This window comes from Dipodomys ordii, unplaced genomic scaffold (genome assembly GCF_000151885.1).
Source record: "Dipodomys ordii isolate 6190 unplaced genomic scaffold, Dord_2.0 Scaffold27, whole genome shotgun sequence".
Classification (NCBI taxonomy): Eukaryota; Metazoa; Chordata; class Mammalia; order Rodentia; family Heteromyidae; genus Dipodomys; species Dipodomys ordii.
The window spans coordinates 16996968-17020160 of NW_012267243.1; the positions used below are offsets into that span (position 1 = coordinate 16996968).

A 23193-nucleotide genomic window follows, 5' to 3' on the forward strand; every position below is an offset into this window, starting at 1 on the left:
GGAATTGTAAGATACCTAGAGATAACCTGATCTCATCTACTTCTGTGCTCAAAATCCAGCGGAGCACAGAAAGTAAAGGCTTTCTGTCAGGAAACATTTAGTATTATTACTTAAAAAGCTAATTTGTGGATCACATAGCAATAAACAGTCATTAGAGAGATTAAACTGGTAGTAAAGTGAAAAGCTTATCCTTTATTATAAACTAATAAATAGTTTTCTTCATTCAATGGGAGAAAAAGATATCTAAATTCTTGGAAAAAAGTAAACTTCAAGGGGAAAAATTACATACCCTAAGTAAATTCCTACAAGAAATACGGATTTGGAGGATATGATTTTCTCATAAGAATTCATGACTAGAAACCATGAACTTGAGCTAATCAACTATGATCCATCCCTCTATACCCTGTTCATGGCCAACATTTCAAAAGGGCTCTTTTAAGACTTACAGACATCAATTATTCCCTAATGGCATCCCAAGTACAATCAGGCTAACAACTGCTATTCTGTCATAGTACCAAAGGCTCTGTAGATTTTGAGCAGAGCAGTGAAAAGACTGAATGTTTTCAAAGGAGGTTCTTAATGACTGGAGGTGAATTAGTCAAATCTGTTCAAGTAATAAGGGCAGGATGGAAAAAAAGGCCTAGTCATTATAATTCCTTTGGTATTTATGGTAATAAACATGAATCATGATGAACTCACTGGCTATTAAATGCAGAGGTCATAAGTACTTCCATAGGATTTCCACAGGAATTCAACGTTAATTAGCTGGATCATTATTTGAAAGTGTTACTGAATTATCTTAGCATTTGTGCAGCCATTCTCCCCAAATTGGTCATTCCCAGCTGAAGGTAGTTAATACCTTAACAAACTGGCCATTAACTCCAGTAACTGATTTCGTGGGAATTATTGCACTTATAAAGTACATTCAAGAGTTTATAAGAAACATTGCCCCTCCCCCCGTTCTTTTTAAAGAAATTTACAGCTGTAATTCAGCTGGAGCAGCTCAGAAAGGGGGGAAAATCAGCTTTCTGGGCTGTTCTCACAACTGATTTTCTGCCAATTAAAGGGCAAAGCACATGCTGATGGGTTTTGAGTTTTAAAATGCCTTCAGTTTTTTCACCTCTGAAGTGATTAGTCTCAACACTATCAGCTTCTAATTTTGTAAGACACTTGGGATTTTCCATTCACAGCTCAGTCAAGCAGAAATATGAGTTTTGAACATAAGAACTCAAAGCCAAATTTCCGGTCTGTAGCAGACCCAGCCCAACACTTTGTGAAAACAGAGTGAGAACACAAGTTATGGGCCACATTATTAGCTAGATTCTCATTCCCTTCTACACCCCATGTCTTCATTCAAAGAAAGTAGCCCCTTTGAAGTCACAAAGGCTTCGTGCAAAGCTAGAGAAGTGGAAACATTAGCACACCTGTACTGGAAGAGAGCAGCAGTAAGGTAATACATTATTCTGGAAAACCTGCATGAATACAAGATGCTTCAAAAAAAATCACATCTTTAAGTTTAATATGGCATTACAGCCCTAAAAGCTCAATCAATAACACAGCATAATGCCATAGGCTGAAACTCCTACTTTTAAAGATGACTGCAGCAATTATTCAATATAGCTATCTACTGAAGGTAGGTACTCATTACTTAACTTTCGTCTTTAAAAAAGAAAGTTTAAGTTCCGTAGAGCACTTTTATTAATTTATTTTTCCATGTGCTGGTTATAGAAGTGAAGGCCTCAGCCTGCTAGGTGAGAATTCTACCACTGAACTACATCCCAGTCCTGGGACATCTTTAATACACATCTTACGCTTATTTCTCACCTCATATAGTGAAAATACATAATACGTACTTTAGTTTAGCTTTAGTTTAAATTAAAATTTGGACCGACCAGTTTTTAAGATTGAAATGATACTGGATGGTGAACAGGCAAAAGTCACCAGGTTTTAACCAAGAGTTAAGTGGGGAAAAAATGACAGAATATATAGGTCACAATTGACCAGTGTGAAAAAAGCATAGCAGCAGCTTTGGGCTGTGTGATTTTTTTTCATCAGTTATTTAACACAATGAGAATTTTCCACTAAGCTAAACGGGTCTTTATAGGATTAGCTGTTAACTAAATGAGTGTTCCACTGTCCAGAGTTCTTGATGGGAATTTTATCCTTTCTTTAGTGTGTTCCACTAGTTATATAGTTTACTTTTCAGCAAGTCTTCACATATCACCTTGTCTGTGGAATTTTTGCTCATATTCAGAGAATATTACAAGTTTTTTACAATAAGCCCTACAAAATATGCAGAATTGTGATGCAAATGACAAGGACCAAAATAAAGCCATTAACAATGACTGCCTTCGCGCTTACTGGCCCATAATCACCGACTTACTGTGCTATGGCCAACTTTTACTATCTAGAAATGGAGACACCGCAGGCAATAGTCACACAAATGGTATTGGAACCATCTGGTGATAGAAGAACCTTAAGAAAAAAAGGCTTTTTGATTTAATTGGGAAAACAGGAGGAAGCATAAATTTTACTGCCATTAATAACTTCAAGCAATCTTGATATGACTCTACCTCACCCTGACAGCCAGACATGTGCTTTTTGTTAAGAGAGTTTGCCACATGTGACCCCTATTGTTTGCTCACTTGATCAGGTAGGAAAATGTAGGTTTATTTATAGGATAAATGAGGCCTATTAAAACTGAGAAACAGTGCAGTAGTCTGTGAGGAGCCGAGTTATGAAACATGTGTGAAATTCCATAACAGTTTTGTAATAAATAGGCCAAACAAGTTAATTTTTTTAAATGTACTTTAAGTTTCTTAAAGAAACCATCAATAAAAAACAATATACTTTCAAGAAAAATGTGAAGGCCTCCTATTCAGAAAACATTATTCTGACCGGTGTTGAACAGGCTTTAACAGTCTGAAAAGGCTACACACACAAAATGGACAGTTTATTTCATTTTATGTTGGTGACAAATTAAAAATTAGTTTATATTAAAATGCAATGAAAATGTGAATTTAACATGATGAGAGAATTTCAAAGGTGTTCAGAGATTAACTTTGTCAATTTTGTGTTAAGGATACATGACAGAATTGTCAAAGGAAATCACCCTTAATTTCAATGAGATCAAAGCTTGGAGTCTTACAGTATCTACTCTGGTGATCTCTCATAATAAGGGAAATCAGACTTGTCTAAACCAGAAAAAGTCAGACATTTGTCACTTAGCTCTTGACTCTTGACCTGGACTGAGTCCTAGATGCAGCTGAAATCTTTCCAGCCTGCTGAAATGCCTTTGAACCCAGATTTCCAAAGGTAATGTAGACAGAAGAAATAAGGCGCCATTCTTACCCTCAAAACCAATTCTGGGTCTACCCACGGAATACAGAGGAACACATTTATCAATTAGGTACCCCTACCAAACTTTAATTTGTTGTCCAATGAAGACAATATGGTCTCATGTTACTCTTACTAAAAAGCTGGGTCCTTTGGAAATGATTCACCTGAAATTGCAAAACAGGCCTGACAGGCCATTCAGTCTAAAATTTAACTTTTCTTAACTATATTTTTTTGTCTTTTCTTTTTTGGTACTGGGGATCGAACCCAGGACGTTGCACTTGCTAGGCAAACGCTTTGCCACTGAGCTACATCCCAGCCCTAAAACTTAACTTTTCTGACACAACCAATAAATTCGCTTCTACAAAAACAAATCATGCAAATAAGCACAAACTTACAACTCTTAAACCTAGAAAAGGTTAACAGATAGGAATTTGAGTCAAGATTTATGCCATCGGTGAAATTTTAATAGCAGTAATGTTCAGTACAATATCTAATTATCACCAAATAATGTAGCTCTGGAGCTCAGAGGAAACGATTACTGAGCTAGTTCCACTTTTCTGTGAAGTTGCAAATAGGTTAACCAAGTAGTCAATGAATATAAATAAACCTTGATTAAGAGCTATACAATCATTAAAACTACCAAAATTTAATAATGTCTGTAGAAGAAGAATACCTCCTCAATTTTTTTTCTCCAGTTCTGGGGCTTTAGGCCAGGGCCTTGGGTTTGTGAGGCAGACACTCTACTCTTAAGTTCCCCTCCTGTCTCTCTGTCTTCCCGACTGTAGGGTCTGGTGTTTTGCCTGGGGAAGACTGGGAGCTTAATCCTCTTATATTTGGCGCCCACACAACTAGGATTCCAGCACACAGAGTCCACTGTGGAAGGGGCTCTGAGAGCTGCCCTTGAGCTGGGACCCCGTTACTCCCCAGGTAGTACAACACTGCATGTGAGGCCTCAGTTTCTCGTTTTTTAAATAACTTCTCATTTCTGCTTATGAATGAACTAAGGGATGTATCAAGGTAGGGCAATTTGTATTCTATTTGTATATTACAGACTTCTGAATACTTTTCAGGAACAGTTTGCTAATAGGATTAAATCTCTCATTTTGATTTATGTGAATAGTGCTTCTCTAACTACTTCTGATGGAGAGTCAGGTTTCGGTCTCTTCTTGTCCAATGTGGATATCTCATTCAGTAACCATTCACTTTATTAAGTCTTTTCCTTTCTTTTCTTCCTCTTTACCTTGACTAACATTTTTGAGTCTTTCTAGATATAAAATCAATACCTGCTAATTCTCTCATCTGATTCTCAGAGCAATTCTCTATTTTATTCCCTTATTTTCTGTAATAAGATGAAAAATTCAGTGAACATCCATTGGTTTACTTAATACCACACTCAGTTAAAAAAGAGTAAAGCAAAGTCTCAAGCTCAGCTCTTTGGATCTTTATTCCTTTCTTCCATCCACCTATCTAACCATTCATAAAATACTAAGATCCTATAATATGTCTGGTATTGTTCTAGGCATTGAGAATAGAAACATGAAAAACACAGACTCAACTTTTATTTGTATGAAGCTTATAATTTCGGGGATGTGGTAGTTAGAGGTATTAGTACATGGGTACGGCAAAGAAAATTATATGAAATATGTTATTTAGTAAGTACTATGGAGAAAAGTGAAATAGGAAAATGGTAAAACGAGCATCAGGACCTAATGTTTACATTTTTAATAGCCTAGCAAACATCAAAGACCAAAAGAGATGAGGCGAAAGGCCACACAAAAACTGGAGATGAGCCGGGCACTGACGGCCCACGCCGGTAATCCTAGTTACTCAGCAGACTGAGATCTGACAAGTGTGGCTTGAAGCCAGCCCATGTAGAAAAGTTCACGAGATGCTTATCTCCAATTAACCACCAGAGTAGAGATATAGCTCAAATGGTAGAGCACCAGCCTTGAGCAAAAAAGGCTAAGGGGCAGTGTCCTGGCCCTGAGTTCAAGCCCCATTACTAACACATCAAAAGAAAGCAATAAGCCTATGCATATTCTAGGCAGTAGAAATAGCAGGGTTACCTGCTGAGTTCAAGAAATAGCAGTGAGGCCAATATTCCCTTAGCCAGAGCACCTGAAGGTATGTTACAGTGGTGAGGAGACAGGTTAGCATTATGAGAAGTCACCTGAGGATGGATGGAGATTTAACTTAAATTTGATACCTGTGTGCCATGTTAAGAAGAATCTGAGGCAAGGGTATAAACACAGCTCAGATGAATGCTACAATATTAAATCAGGAAACAGGAAGGTGGCTGGGACCAGGGAGTAGCAGTAATAGTCTACAGACAAGCTTTGACTAGATTACCCAACAAACCACATGTAAGTTGGGAAGAAAGGCAGCAGTCAAGAATAATGTCTGCTCTTCCTGTCCCCTGGCCCTGAGTTTTGGTCTAGATAACTAGAAAGATGATGTTACTATATACTGAGCTAAGAAGACTGAAAATACTGGAATTAGGTAAAGGTAGGATGGCAATCAGGAGGCTGATGTTTAAATTTACTAAATCTGAGCTGCTAATAAAGCTTCCAAATGGTAATGTTTGGAGTAAAAATCAGAGAGGAAGCTGGGATTATGTTTCTGCTTGGGAGTTATCAGTATAGGCAGAGTATTTAAATGGAATGGAGGAAGACACCAAGACAATAAATACAAATAGAGGGAAAAGTTCTAGGAGTAAAACCTGAAGTGCATTCTATGCCTGTAGATTAGAGAGATGAGAGGGAAGCAGAAGAGGAAAGCGAAAGGTCTAAGCACTGGAAAGGTAAACCACAAAAGTACTGTGTCCAGGAAAACAAATGTGTAAAGTTAGGGGAGGAAGATATTGTAGGAAAGGCTGCTGATAAGTTGAGCAACGTTGAGTACAGGGAACTGACCACTGGCTTTAGCGAAGTGGAGGTTAGAAATGAAGTACAATGAGGGTAGGGAAAGAAAATGAGAGGAACAAGGAGGAAGAGGAGAGGAGAGGGAGACAGGCAGACATGGGGAGAACAGAAAGGTGAGAATGAGTATGAAGGGGAGAGGAAGCACGGTGCCCGGGAAATGATGAGCAAAGAAATGATATCACAGATGGAGGATGAGAGAATTACGAACAATGTTTCTTAGGATGGAAGAAACAATAGCATATCTGTATGAAATATGTGAGCAAAACCTGAGGATCCAGCCTAGAAAGGAGGATTCCCTGAGCAAGAGCCTGAGCAGGAGACAATGCAGACTACTGCTGCCCCAGGAAAAGAGTATTGGCCAGAGAATTGGAGTCAAAACAGAAAACTGCTTAAAAATTATATGTCAATATATGTAACATACATATAAATAATATATACATATATATAATTTAAAATTTAAAACATATAAATAATTTAAAATAAAACAAAGGAAAATATTTAGCAGTTATAAATGCTATGACTGCATGGGTTCTAAAGATTCTGGAGCCATGTGGACATTTGAAATTCTAGAACACAGTAATACTCACTCACAGACTTGTATATTATCCTCACCACTGCATATGTGAATAAATGATCATAAAGAACGATAGACACACACAGCACTTCAACTTGTTTACAAAACCCATGATTTTAATCACAGTGCTATGGTGCTTTCAATAAAAATTTCAGGTTTCTGAAAGAGGCTAGGGACATAGTTCTAATGGCAAAGTGTTTGTCTAGCAGTTGAGAAGTCCTGGGTTCATTCAATTCCCAGTACTGGAAAAAAAATCTTATCAGTTGAAAAATAAATATAAAAATGTATTAAAAAATAAAGATATACTTTAAAGACTGCTACTGACTGGTTATGTTCCCCAAATTCAGAAACATAATCCATGTTTGGGGTGGGGTTGAATATATCCTGGGGACAGAGACCTGTGTATGGGATTAGGTTCCTTACCAAAGTCAAACCAAGACGGTGGTAGAGCAAGATCCTCCAATGCCCGTCTCCCTGTGCACAAGAGCAGTCATCTTAACAGCTATCCTACATGAAACCACCTCAAAAGGGCTAAGGAGCAGGTATGGCTTTTAGCATACAATAAAGAATAATGCACGAGGAAGGCAGGACGGAAAGTTGCCTGTGTCATACTCCCCCAGCCCTAACCAACCCAGCATGAAAAGAACGCTTCCATTAAGTTCAGGTCTTAAACTTGAAACCCTGCACTCTGCATGCTGTCTCCAGACCCGTTCCCCTGGATGGACCCTCTGGACGACATGGATCCAGTGGCCAGGGGCTGCTTCACAACCCTTCCTCAACTCTGTGCAGTGTGGCACAGAGGAAGAATCCAGTTTCTAGGGGGCAGGGTAGGTAATAAGCAAAGGACTTTGCCTTGAATCTCAGTGCCAAGCTGGTGGAGCCTGGTGGAGCGTGACACCAGTGCATCCAAATTGCCCATGACCATACCCAGTGCCTGTGGACAGAGCATCTGAATATGCCCTAGGACCTCGAGGGGGCCGAGGACTCCAGAGGACTGGACCTGGGGCTGCCTGCCCAGGCTCAGCACAGGTTCTCCAGAACAGTGGGCAAACCATCCCAGCCCGGGCTTTGGTCCTGCCCAGAGCCTCAGTTCTCACCACTGCAGCCCAGCACTGCAGTGTAGGTGGCCGAAGACCACCAGCCTCATCACACCCCTCCTCCCCAGGTGAAACAGCCGAGAATCACTGTGTCCTTGAGGGAAGGAGGAAGAGACTGGAACAAGTAATTGCTTTAAAATTCAAGACTGAGCGTTCCATGGCGAGTCCAGGTGACAGACTATCAGAAGAACCTCAACGCAGGCCGGCAAACACAGACACTCACCGGGGGCCTGCCTGGGGCTCATAGCAACTATTGTTTTCAGACTCCTGTACTGCCCAGGCGCAGACCTGGGGTTTGGGCTTTTCCCCTAGGGCAGACACAGCGACAATACACCCAGGGGGGGTTCACCAGAAAACTGGGTTTGTGGTGCCATCTAGTGGTAAAGCCGCAGCAGTGGCCACAGACTTGGAGAAAATAAGCTCTAGACTTCATGGAAGGACAAGCTCATTACCAGATTTCAAGAATGAAGGTGAGACATCCACTAATTCAAGCACACACCAAGACACCTCAGAGAATCACCATCTCACCAAGGGGTACAAACAGTGTACCAGATGATGATGACGTTAAAGAAAATGACAATAGCTAAAACTTATTAAGGAAACACTATATGCCTATAAGGTACTGTTCTAAGCACTTTGTATGCAATACTTTAATATTAAAATGAACTCTCTAAGTTTTAGGTGATTATTACATCATTTTGGACATAAGAAAACCAAATAACAAATGCTTTGGGTAACCTATTCAAGGTTATATGGTTAAAAGTAAACAATCATAATTCTAATAAGATAGACTCTGGAAATTGAGCTCTAGAAAAAAATCCATTTGTGTATTGGGTATCATATCTTATATCCTCAGATTTATTACTTGTTTAACAAATAATGAAGTGAGTATCATGTGAGTAATTTCCTAGAAATCATTTTTGGGAGACGGGGGTGATGGGGATTGAAACTGGTCTTACACTTGCTAGGTAAGCACTCGGACACTCAAGGCTCATCTCTTTTAGTTGCTTTGCAGATGAGCTGCATGATTTTACATGGTACAAAGACTGCCATCCTCTTACTTTACCCAAGCAACTGGGATTATGGATGTGTCAACCATTTCTGGCTGATCTTGAGAGAGGGTCTTGCTAGCTTTGGTCTGGACTAGTCTTGAACCACAACTCTCCTATTTCTACCTCCTGGTATTATATGTGTGCCACCACACTTGGCCCAGAAGACTTTTTTGTTCGGAAGGCTTTTGAACACAGATCTTAATTTTCCAATGAAATTTCATTGTCATTAATTTTCCAAAAGCATACCTAGGAGTGCAGTGAGCTTTGGAAGAAGTCCAACTTGTACCATCTTATTCCTCAGTCCTGTGTCGAAGGACAGGTTGAGTAAAAGCCGGAGGGTGATATTCAGGAGATCTTCATGCTCACAAGGTATCATTTTTACCAGTTTTTCAACAATATCCATTTCTACCTATGTAAAATGATAAAATGCACTGAGGTTCTATTACAAAATAAGACACAAAAGATTACAAATAATTACTTTCCTTTGTATTTATTTAATGAATATCTATGCTTTCTGTAATGATGAATTAATTTTATGTTTTATTTCAATCTGTAAAGTTTTCTGAGATCAAATTTTTGAGGGGAATATCTCCGTTATTCCTTCCTTCCCTTATTTGGCTTCATCAACTGAAAGACAAATGACACTTGATCCTTGAAAATAATGTAATAATTAACACCACCCACTATCTACCAGACCTTGAACAAGATCAAACACAAGTTCATCTTGGCCTTTAAGGGTCCCTTATTCTAGTAAGAATGAACAAGTAGGACAATGAATGTACTATGTGATTGAAAATAGACAATCTGATAAAAATTCAATGCACAAAAGTACTCTGGATACAATATGGAAGAAGGCATTAACCTATGTAGAAGAAAAGAAGCAAACAAAGGAAGGAAGAAAGGGAGGGAGGAAGGGAGGGAGGAAGGGAGAGAAAAAAGGGAAGAAAAGAAGAGAGAAAGGGAATGACCATCTAGGATGTAGAAAAGCTAATGAACGGGTGTTTAACAATAAAGGAGTTTATTGAGGAATCAGGATATAAAGTGTATGTGAGGATTGGCAGAAGCATAGACAGTTTTAGATTACAAAGGAAGGCTTTTAATACTCTGCTAGATGTTCAGATGTTATTCTATAGGAGAGAGTCCTTAATGACAAGGTCACTTATCAAGGGCTGATGTGGTCAAAGTAGTTTCAAAGTTTGGAACATTTCTTTTTTTGGGGGAGGGGGGAGGGTCTGGTCGTGGGGCCTGAACTCTGGGCCTGGGCGCTGTCCCTCAGCTCTTCAGCTCAAGGCTAGCGCTCTACCACTTGAGCCACAGCACCACTTCCTGCTTTTTGTTTTTTTTTTTTGCTTATGTGGTGCTGAGGAATTGAACCCAGGGAATCAAACTCATGCATGCAAGGCAAGCACTCTACCACTGAGCCACCTTCCCAGCCCCAGTTGGAACATTTCTGAGATCCACATCCCCTGATAACATAGAAGTGGAAATCTCTAGCCCCTTTTCTTCAGTTAATGAAGAATGCTAATAAGTAGGAAAATGAGGGTGAAGAATTATCTGAAATTCTGTCATGCTTACTTTGAGATGACAGTCAATGGACAGCTGTAAATCTTGTAAGTTGGGCTTCTTAAGACAACATTAGAGCAGACCAGCAGACCTCAGCTTGTGGGTCTGATGTGGCCCACCATCTGACCTACTGGTGGGGGAAACACGCTCGCTGGCTTATGGGCTCTACCGCAGTGGGAGATCCGGGCAGCTCCACAGAGGCTAGCTGACCTGCCAAACCTCGAATGCTATCTGCTCATTTTACGAAGGACTTGTATAGATTTTCTATACATTTGTATCAACATACCTATTAACACTATGCAGTGAGAATTACAGGGGGCGTTACCAATTACTAATTTGTCAATGGAGACCCAATATTAAGCCTTTAAAGGTAGCTATCAAAAACAAATTTATAAAAACATCTCATATCTTTAAGTTATAGAGTAAATGCTAAAAACAGAAATTCTATATAATTTCATTCTTTGATGACAGCAAAGTCATTAATCATTTCACTTTTCCTTTTACTGGAAATCTAAAACATTTATGTATATTGTGTTTTTCATATGCTTCTTGCAACTTCCCACTCGCCTTGTAAAAAATCACATTAATAATAGAACTCTACTTTTTTCCTGTCATGCCATGACATCGTAAGAACATACTTTTTTTTTGGTCAGGGCCTGGGCACTGACCCTGAGCTCTTTCACTCAAGGATAGCACTCTATTACTTTGAGCCACAGCGCCACATCCAGAACATACATTTTTACAAAGAAAACCTTTTTTACTTCAGGTTTCTGTATACACTACAAGTAATATAGACTTGCCACAATAATTTTTGAAAAATAGTAGCCCCTGAGGCTCCATACTACCTTATTTTAAAGCTTCAGTAATTAGGAGAAAGAGGTATTGGTGAAAAGAAATACAGTTTAAAGGAACAGAAGACAGTATCTAAAACCAGAACCACTAAGGTATGGTTAATTGCTTTTCAATGAAAGTACAATTTTGATAAGGCTGAAAGGCAGTTCAATGATGAAAGAAAATAAGTTTTTAACAAAAGGACACCAGAACTGAACTAAAATGGACATCTATATTTAAAAGTGAATCTTAACCCATACCTTGTACCACATTCCAACTTAACTCAAAACAAATGGATCCAATCCAACAAAAACCTCTCCCCATAAAGCTACTTAAACAAAATGCAGGAAAAAACTCTTTATGAACGTAAGTCAAACAAGGATTTCTTAAATACAATAGTGAAATATACTCAATTAAAATCATTTTTATGCTGGACTTATCAAAATTAAAAACTATGCTCTTCATAGGATAAGGGAATCAAAAGGCAAGCCATTAAAAAAGAAAATTCTTGCAAACATGACTGATAAAAGGGATAGCGATGCATCAAAAATATAGAAAAACTCTCAAGAATTATTAGTAAGAAAAATCAGCAATCTATGTAACCATACAGCCTCTCTGTTGTCCCTCTGATAATTGCATTGATTCACTTTTTGTTATATTAATAATTTATTACGTGGACATAATCAATATTATATAAGTAATATGATATAACTTAAACACTAATTGAGAGAATATTTCAGGTACATATTTATTTTTAAATATCTGTCTAAAAAGTAAACCAGCGGTAGTTCACATCAATAGCACAAATAACTAAAACTTTAAGTGGATAATACAACCTTATAAATGGATCGTCCATCTCTATACTTTGTGCACATGTGTGTGTGTGCGTGTGCTGGTCCCAGGGCTTTATCTCAGAGCTTTGTGCTTTCCTCACTCAGCTTTGTCTTGAGCTACGTCCATCCCAGCATTCTGTTGTTTAACTGGAAATAGAATCTCACAGACTTTTCTGTCTGGGCTGGTCTTACAGCTAGACCCTCCAGGCCTTCACCTCCTAAGTAGCCAGTCTGACAAACACGAGCTGCCATTTCTTGGTCCCTCACCATTTTAAAAATGAAATTTCTAGAGGCTATAGCTGTTAGGGCTACTGTAACATCTTCTTTCAGATTTACCTTAGGAGAAGGGTAAATGTTTACTTTTTATCAGAATATCTTAATATGGATATGGCTATGCTGGTCTGTATAAAGAAGCTTTGAAAGTTACCATATCATTTTTATTCTCCATAAAAATGCTGAGTTTCTTTAAGAATGATACAACGAGAATGAGCAGCTCAAAATTGTCCCGATCAAGAGCCTTCACCAGCATGTGAACAATATTCTTGTTTCTCATCTTCAGTTCTGTACGAGTATCCTCAGCAAGATTTAGAAGCAAATAAAGAGCAACTAGAAAAGTAAAATACGAGAGTTAAGTGACATACTGAATCAACAATTAAAAAAATCATTATCCACCAAGACAACAGATAAAGTTCAAAACAGGTTTTATATTAATTTGCAATTTTTACTGTTAAAATATATATCCATACATAGGCATATGGGTATATGTAAGAATATATAAATAATATTCATTTCTGTGGTGCTGAGGATATTACAACCCAAATGAGACAATGATTCCTACTCTCTTGCAGCTTAGAGCTTCAACAGTCATCAAATGACAACTAAAGGTAGATAAATCATAAAACAAACAGGGAATAATAATTTTACATGTTCAGAAAATAAGTTATCATAAAATTTCAACTAAAGGCTGCTCTGTTAAGAGCTATAATGAAAAAACACAGCATACCTAGAACGATATTTGAGATACCAAAATCTATTTTCATGTTTAAACTGACTTTGTTAGTCACTATAAAAGGGTATATGAAGTTCAGTAATACAGCTGCTATGCCAATATAGTTGAGGTTCATGTTTACTAGTTCTAAAGTAAAATTTCTTTTAGATCCCTATAATAAATATGCTTAGTTTCTTAGAGGAAACTCATTTGATTATTCCCATCAGTTACTAAATATTATATAATAGGTATTTTACCTTGATTGACAGAGCATATGTACACATACACACACAACTTTGAAAATCTGGCATCTTCTCCAACATTCTGAGCTAAAGTATTCAACCCCAAATCTTCAAAAAATTCAATGTAGTTTTAAGCTTTAATATTTATAAGGCGATAAAAATATTTAGGGAGAAAACAAATATTTCCATGCATTAAATATTATCAAATGAACAATGAGCTAAACTAAAAGCCCCTGGCTGAGCACCAGCCAGGGGCTGAGACCCTCACCATCTTCACCATCACAAGACTGCATCTTATCAATGTCTATGAAACCATATATTGGAGCCTTACATCCTTTGATAAAGCTTAGGAAGAGGGATTCTGTTTAATTAAACAAGAGTATTATCTTGAAAATTTCTACATGAACTAGGAGAGCAATAAAAAATCATGTTATAAGTAAGCTGGATATTGAGTGACAGAAGATTGTCACTGAAAAAATCACACTGGATTAGAGCAAAGTTAAGATGTAAGCAGGGAAAATGTATGGTGAAATCCAAAACATTATCACTCAAACTAAAGATAGAAGAAACTGAGACATATGAAAGTTTATCTAACTTTCCATTATTCTCATATTAGCTCACTAGCTCACTGGTGTGACAAAAATGGAACCAAGCATTTATATAACAAATACTTTCTCGATTTTCTATTAGTTTAGGAATTCATACCTCGCAGTAGCTGCTCCTGTTTTACCACAAGCCCCTGGTATTTTTTAAATGTTTTTTCATAATCCTTTTTCAAGGTCTGATTTTCAAGGTCTTCATCAAGTAAAAAAACAAAAACCAAACTTAAGTTAAGGATCATACATACAAACTGAAGCTAAGGAAACCTACTGAAAAAAATCTAGAAGAACAGCACTCAAGTTTTACATGCAACTTTTCTAGTTTTATTTTCTAACTAGTAATTTAAATTTTTCTCTGCACACTAATTGAGCTAGAACAGACATCTTGACCACATTCTCAAGGGTTTTCCATGGGCCTAAGTGAGGATATGTTTGGATTTCATCTAATACTTGGATTCTTAGAAATCCCATGCGAATATTTTGTGTAAACTGGGAAATCTGTAACTTTCAAAAGATTACCAAGTGGACCCATGCACAAGATTATTGCCATGAAGAGACTTAGAACACTAAGAACACTAACTTTCACTTTAGACACATGCCCAGAACATTCAAAGGGCACAGATTCAATCTAAGAGGTCTTAGCTTCCTGTTCAGACTAGAGATGTTAAAAGAGAAAAATGTTGTGAAGAATAAGATCCACTTTTTCCATAAATGAAAGGTCAACCATGTGTTATACTCTCTCAACAGGAATAATGTTTTCATTTTAAAAGGTATAAACAAACATTGGCTTCAAGCACAGGTCCTAAATTTAACCACAAAAAAAATCCTCACTTTTTTTTGCACTTAAGTATAAAAATATATCTTGCCCGACAAATAGAAGCTTAGGCTAGCTTCAACACAAAATGTGTATCCATTCCTATCAAAGAAGTCTTTGTGCTTGCAAAGGACCTAAGCAGCAGTAGAGTGGCACTTCCTAAGAGCAAGCGATACAGAATAGCCACTTTAGCAGTTATCAACTACTGTCTCATTATTCATGGTTGTAGAGATGACAACCTGATTGTTTTAATCTTCATTAATGTTAAACACATTCTTGCATGATTCCATACAATGTAACTAGTAATTAAAAACAAAAAAAATGACAGAAACAGAACTCTGAAAGGATATCAGCTTTCTTCTTTTTAGAGAGTTCTTCTTGCCAGAGCTCATGTCTCTTTAACTCATGATCAATGATATTCATACACAGAGCTCCAATTTTATAGTGAGTAATAAGTCCATGAAACTGAGAAAAGCTTTAAAGAAGAGATTATAATATATAATTAGTGGCATATATTTTGTTGAGATAGAAAATTTAGTTTCAGCAAACACTGGCACACCCATGTATAAAATATATAGATTAACATATCCATAGTATAATTATAACATATCCATAGTATAATCCATAGTATATACATATAAAAATATGTATAAGATGTTTATACATATATGTGTATATATCTATAACCATATATATGTTTATATAAGTTTTAACATACCTCCTTGAAGTATTAATTTTAAGAATTGAATACATTTTTATTATTAACAATTATAACTCCTGAGATAGTCTATGATGAAATTTCAGTCTACTGTCTAGTAAAATTAATAATGTAACAACATTAGAGGCACATTTTATTTACTATATAAAATTAACAACAGCTGGGCGCTGGTGGCTTATGCCTGTAATCCTAGCTACTCAGGAGGCTGAGATCTGAGGATCATGGTTCAAAGCCAGCCCGGGCAGGAAAGTCCATGAGACTCTTATCTCCAATAAACCACTAGAAAACCAGAAGTGGTGCTGTGGCTCATGTGATAGTGCGCTCATCTTGAACTGAAGAGCTGAGGGATAGTGCCCAAGCCTAGAGTTCAAGCCCACGACCAACAACAACAACAAAAGTAACAACAGAAAATAAACCTGTAACATATTAGCGACCAGCGACCAGGTTTTACATGCTTGATAATTATTCCAAGGAATAATCATTCCAAATATTCCAAAAGATATTTAATTGCTAATGTTGGCACATTTTTAGAATAGAGGTAATAGCTTTAGAAATTGGCTAGACATTCTTCTTATCATGCCTCTTTTTTTTTTTTTTTTCGGTCGTGGGGCTTGAACTCTGGGCCTGGGCGCTGTCCCTCAGCTCTTCAGCTCAAGGCGAGCGCTCTACCACTTGAACTACAGCACCACTTCTGGTTTTCTGGTGATTTATTGGAGATAGGAGTCTCACGGTCTCTCCTGCCCGGGCTAGCTTTGAACCGCGATCCTCAGATCTCAGCCTCCTGAGTAGCTAGGATTACAGGCGTGAGCCACCAGCGCCCAGCCTTATCATGCCTCTTAAGAATATATAAATGTTTGGCGGGGCGGGGGGAGGCTGGGAAGGGATGGGAAGGGGAAACAAAGGAGGAGGCTACAATGCTTGATAAGAAATGTACTCATTATCTTGCCCATGTAATTGTAACCCCTCTGTACAGTATTTTCACAATAAAAATAAAAAAAGAATATATAAATGTTTAGATACAATGTTATTTAGTCAGAAAGAGAATGAAATCCTGCCATCTGGCCACATGGATGGAACTGGATGAAATTAATTAGGCACAGAAAGACAAATGCCGCGTGTCCTTGACTGTATGTGGAAGCTAAAAAAGTTGTTCTCATTTAGGTAGAGAGTAGAGTAGTGGTTGCTAGAGGTTTAGAAGGGCCAAGAGGAGGGGAGGAGGCAGGATGAACACAGGTGCCAAAACACATAGGAAAAGGCCTAATAATGTTCTACAACACTGCACAACTGCTATAGTCTACAACATTCCACAATCTATGTTTATAATGAACTGGAAGAGGAGAGTTCAAACATTCCCAGCATAAAGAAATGATAAATGCTGAAGGAAACAGAAATGCTAATTACACTGATGTGATACCTGTCTACTGTCCACATGTACCATATGTATGTATATGTGTCCATATATATCCTAAAAATATGCACAAAATTCATAAAGTATTATTGAAATACAAATGTGATTAAATCCAACACATAATATATAGCATGTATGTACTTGTTTCTGGACAGGTATGCCTATATAAAACAAAAGCATTTACTAAATACTCTAAGAATTTTAAATTTTAATCACTTAACTTTAAAATCTATATGAAGGACACTATTAATATCTAAATTTTACACATGAAGAAACTGAGGCATAAGTAGAATAACCAAGATCACATAGTTAAATAGGAGGACGCAAATTGAGACGGTCCTCCCAAAAGCTATCCTCAAGCTCTTGACTCATTGAACCAAGCCCTCGTGTGTGTGTGTGTGTGTGTGTGTGTGCGTGCGTGCATGTGTGTTTGTGCATGTGCGTGCGCGTGAGTGTGTGTGTGTAGAGGCAAGAGTGAATACAGACCAAAAACAAGAATAACTGAAAATGATAGAGAATCAGCAACAGGAGTAATATATTGCTCAAAGGTCAGCACACAGCACAGCCAAGACTGAGTGTATCACTGAGCCAGTGATATACACAATCAACTCAGACTAGACATATTACAGTTCTTATACCTACCTGGAAAAGCAGAAAAAGATATAGATTATGTTTGTGGCTAACTCGACACTCTGTTTCCAGTCTTCTCTTAGGACTCTTGCTAGTGCACCAAGGGCAGTTTCTGAAGAAAAAGAAGATATACACAAAAGGTTACCTGCCTTGCTTCTCTGTAAATGCTGATTGGTTTTAAATGTCTACTGATCAATAAATAATAAAGAGAAAATGGAACTGGGACAACAAAGTAGGATGTTTCCTTCCAACATAGGAAGCTATTTTGAATGCTTGATCGATGTAGTCCATGAACATTATCAGCATTTATTATAGCTATTAAATATTCAGTTTATTTCAGCTTTTGGCTATTTAGATGGTGAAATAAGAATTAACTGTATTAGTAAACTACTTAGTGGTGATTTTAGCAAATAAAAAAACCCTTTGATAGCATTTTATAGTATTTACACATTCATAATGTAGAGCACTGGAATGTTTTGTTTTGATTAGTTATTCTTAAGTCAAGGTAGTAAATTTTAGTATGCAAAACTTCAAAAAAACCCCTATGTATTAAAGAATCTAATTTATAAAAGGTTAAAAAGCTAACTCAAAATTAATCTATGAATTGAATGTGATGACAAACAAAATTTCATGATATTCCACTGGATACAGTTTTATGAAAATAGTAATAAGCAAATTCCTAAAGGAAAAAGACAAATTTCTCTTACATATTCTAGAACTCTAGTCAAAATCTAAAACAATAACTAACAGTATAGTATTAGTATGAACTCATCAAACAGACTAATGGAATGGAGAGGAAGATCAATAAATCAGATTTATGAATAAACAGGAATAGTACCTAGCATGGTACTAGTCCATAAGTTATCTAACCCATAATAGAATGGTAGGTACATTGTACAAAATGTATGTTGGGTACTTGGTAAAGACTGTTTACTAACTGAACACTTGGAATAAATGGATATTCAATGTGGAAAAAATTAAAATGAAATACCTAACCTCTCACTTTGAACAAATCTCAACTGTTAGACAAAGGATCTCCAAAAACATATTCTGTAGGAGAATGGGAAAACTGAGAAAACAATGAAGTTTTTCATAACGGAGGAATAACCTAAAGGTTTAAAGGAATTCTCAGTGTGTAGTGAAGAAATCACCGCCATTCCAGGTGTATAATCCTAGTATACAATCCTATAATCCCAGCTATTTAGGAAGCCAACAAAAGGCCAGGCATGGTGAGGCATTCCCGCCATCCCAGCTAGGGAGAGGCATACAGCATGAGGACCATGACCCAAGGACAGCCAGGAAAAGAATGGCAGACTCCACACGAAAAGAATGCATAAAGCAAAAAAGGCTGAGGGTGTGGCTCAAGGGGGAGCAAAGTGACTTGGGCCCTCAGTTCAAACACCAATACTACCAGTAAAGATGCTGAGATCTGTGGTGATTCAACTTGTCCTAATTCTACCTTCACCACGGGGTTCTGGGGAGTGTTGAAAACAACAGCATCACAACTCTGACATCTGTGCAAGCCAGGAGGCTGGCACGGGTCGAGGAGAACAGTCTGAGGCTCCCCACAGTCCCCACACCCCACCCCACACTGCCCCGAAGACTTGTCCTTGTGCTCCATTACAGCTGCTCCTTGTCAGGGAGCCGAGTGTCAAGTCTCTGACTTGAGGCAGTGCTTGCTGTGCATATACTTGGGGTATTTGGTGGAGACTATAGATGGTACCAACACAACTGTAGCTTCACTATGTTGCAAAAATTGACAAAAAAAATCTTAAAAAAAAAGACAGATGAATTCTCAAATCTGTTTGAGGGCAGATGCCCCTCAGCAGATGAATGATCAAGAAAATGTGGGGTATATACACAGTGGAATTCTATGCTTCCATCAGAAAGAATGATATTGCACCATTTGTAAGGACATAGAAATACTTGGAAAAAATTATATTCAGCGAAGCAAGCCAGACCCAAAGAAACATAGGCGGCATCGTTTCCCTCATCTGTAATGACTAGAATATGTCTAGGATAGTCCTAGCAGAGGATCACAACAGCTCAAAAGCTATGTGCGTATGACTATATAAAATGATGCTTATCGAAATGAACTCCAAGAAATGGAAACAAGAAGTTTTTGCTTTTGCTTTGCCAGTCCTGGGGCTTGAACTCAGGGCCTGGGCACCGTCCCTGAGCCTCTCTGTGCTCAAGGCTAGCGTTCTACCGTTTGAGCCACAGTGCCACTTCTGGCTTTTTGTGATTATGTGGTACTAGGAATCAAACCCAGGACTTCATGCATGCTAGGCAAGCACTCTACCACTGAGCTACATTCCCAGCCCAAGATTTTTTTTTAGTGTTCTGTTTGCAGTTATTTCTTTTGGTTTTCCCTTTTGGTTTATTCCCTGGTGTTTTCATTTCTGTACCATTTGTCTTGTATATTAGTTCATTTTATCTGGGGACTTTACCAAGCTCTAGCATACCCTGGAGGTCTCAAGAGCCATGCATAGGTGCAGAGTAGTGTACTTCCCAGGAAAAAAATTGGGAAGGCCCAAGCTCTCATCTCTGAATGAAGCGAGGCAATGTGCAAGCCAGAAGTAATGGCATAGTATTGTATAATGGAGCATTAAAGGTGTGTGTGTGTAGAACATGCACATGCAAGTGCATGCATGCACATACACACGCACACACAGACACACATACAACAATCCCTTCAACCAAGTCTGAGAGACTTACTGTCTGCCATGTAAGAAAACTTCTTTATAAAACAGCTGACCACTAAGCTAGAGCAAAGAATTCAGTGATCATATTACACAAAGGATATAGACATTATGAAATGAATTCACAAATCTCACTAAACAGAATCAACAGCAAACTTTGGAGGTAGTAGAAATCTGATTTCCCAAGTTGTCATTTCAACAGGAAGAAGGCATGCAAAGGAGAATCTGATTTCCAAAGTTGTCATTTCAACAGGAACAACAAGGCATGCAAAGAAGAAGAATAAGGCCTCTACTTAGAAATCAAACTGCAAACACAAACTGCTCATGAGAAGACAAAGATTATAATTACATAAAAACTAAAGAAAACTATCTCTAAAGAATTACAGGCTTGTGCCTGTAATCCTAGCTACTCAGAAGGCTGAACCCTGGAAGATTTATTTGAAGTCAGCCTCAGCAGAAAAACCTGACAAACTATCTCAAATTAATTAGCAAAATGTCAGACTGGAGCCATGGCTCCAGTGGCAGAGCCAGCCATGAATAAACAAGCAGAACAGAGCTTGAGGTCCTAAGTTCAAACTGTACTAATGCACATGTACACATACACATATACACACCAAAAAAATTTTTAAGGGAAGTCTGTGAAGGTACAAGAATTATGTCTTAAAGGGTGCATATTATTTTATAAAGAGCCAGACAGAAGTACAAAATTCACTTAGGGAGTGATACCCCTCCCCCCACCAATGCTAGGTCTGGCTTACTGTGCTTGCATTGGAACTTAAGCTCTAGGCCTTGTACCCTTGCTCAAGGCCAGTGGCTCTGTCACTTGAGCCATACCTCCACTTCCAGATTTTTACTAGTTAAGTGGAAATAAGAGTCACTTGGTCTGTCTGGGATTGACTTCAAACCTAGATCTTCAGATCTCAGTTCCTAAGTAGCTAGAATTGTAAACTTTAGCCACTGGTGCCTGGATTCGCCAGGGATCTTAATAAAATATATGAATTAGAAAAAGAACCCATTCTATGAACACAAGCCACTTTAGATTCAATGTGAGGAAAAGAAAGAAAAAAGATTGAAGACAAAATAACCAGAGTCTCAAAGGCCTATGAAGCACCACAAAACACAACATGACAAGAATCTCAGAAGCAGAGGAGAGTAAAGGGCAGAATAAATATCTAATGAATACTATGACTCTATACTTCCTGCTTATTGAAAAATCCTAATTCACACTGCCAAGAAGCTTAACAAACTGCAAGTAAAATAAAACTCAAGGATATCAACACTAAACAACTTTATAGTGTTTAAGTGGCAAAAAAGAGGGCACAAAGAATGATGGAGAAAAGCAAGTTGACATCTGCATAGGACCACAATAAGGTCAATAACTGATTTCACATCAGAAACAGGAGTCAGGAATGCAGAGAGGTAACAGCATTCAAAGTGCAACGGAATTCCTGTCAATCAAAAATTCTATTTCCAGGGCTGGGAAGGTGGCTCAGTGGTAGAGCGCTTGCCTTGCATGCATGAGGTCCTGGGTTCGATTCCTCAGTACCACATAAGCCGAAAAAAAAAAGCTGGAAGTGGTGCTGAGGCTCAAGTGGTAGAGTGCTAGCCTTGAGCTGAAGGGCTGAGGGACAGCACCCAGGCCCAGAGTTCAGGCCCCACGACCGGACCCCCCCCCCAAAAAAATTCTATTTCCAGCAATTCTCTTTTAAAACAGGAAAAACTCAATGTTTGGTAAACAAAAACTTTAAGAAAATTTAAAGTAGCAGGTTCTCTTCTCCAGAAGTACTAAAAGGAATATTGAGCTAAAATGAAAGTAAACTATTTAGAATTTAAATCCACATAAAGAAATTCAGGGAGGGGGAGCGGGGAGGATTGAATGGGGAGGCAGGGGGAGGCTGGGAAGGGATGGGAAGGGGAAACAAAGGAGGAGGCTACAATGCTTGATAAGAAATGTACTCATTATCTTGCCCATGTAATTGTAACCCCTCTGTACAGTATTTTCACAATTAAAAAAAAAAAGAAATTCAGACTACTGGCAAAAGTAACTACAAAAGTAACTATAAGACAAGATAAAAATTTCCAATGGTTGTCTTCTATCTGCCTTATAAGAAAAATGTATAGAATGGTACTTATATAATATATATTAATGAGCTTATAATATACAAATACATATTTGCACAATATAACAGTACAAAATGGGTTATTAGAGTAAACATTTGCATATTGTTAAAATGAAATTGGTATGAATTTGAATAAGATTGCTTGAAATTTTTCTCTCAGATAAAAATAATTCAGGAAAACGAGACCACAAAACCCTGGTAGGAGCTGGGTGCTGGTGGCTCAAGCCTGTAATCCTAGCTACTCTGGAAGCTAAGGGTTGCAATTCAAAGCCAACCCAGGCAGCAAAGTTCTTCAGACTACAATTAAACATCAAAAAGACAGAAGTAGAGGTGTTACTCAAGTGGTAAAATGCCAGCCTTGAGAAAAACAGCTCTAGATCCAGAACTGACAAAACAAAACAAAAAAACAAAACAAAACCCAAAACCAAAACAAACACTGGCAAACTAGAAAATATCAACACAAAAGAAGGAAATACTGAAGGGATAGAACAAAAAAGGCAAGAGACACATAGAAAACTATTACAAAAATGTCTGCAAATATAATATAAATATAAAACAAATCTTATATGTATAACAAATATAAAATGATGCAAATCCTACTTTATGAGTGATTTCATTAGTATAAGTGGATTAAATACTCCAATGGATAAAAATGGATTAGAAAAACCCACTAAGATATCATGATCCAATCAAACCCTATCTTCAATAGAAACTCTTTAGATTCAAAGACACAAATGATGATAATGAAAGGGTAGAAAAGAA

General features: G+C 37.8%; 1 protein-coding gene across 1 annotated transcript in view; it reads right to left on the reverse strand.

The window, feature by feature from the left end:
- Kifap3 (kinesin-associated protein 3) overlaps positions 1 to 23193 on the reverse strand; it is a 102897-nt gene that overhangs the window by 72373 nt on the left and 7331 nt on the right. Inside the window, exons 5-9 of the mRNA XM_013015552.1 lie at positions 17622 to 17721; positions 15204 to 15328; positions 14146 to 14244; positions 12638 to 12816; positions 9230 to 9392 (exon numbers count right to left, since the gene is read on the reverse strand). Coding sequence (XP_012871006.1) covers positions 9230 to 9392; positions 12638 to 12816; positions 14146 to 14244; positions 15204 to 15328; positions 17622 to 17721 — 666 coding nt within the window. The remainder of the gene's footprint in view (positions 1 to 9229; positions 9393 to 12637; positions 12817 to 14145; positions 14245 to 15203; positions 15329 to 17621; positions 17722 to 23193) is intronic.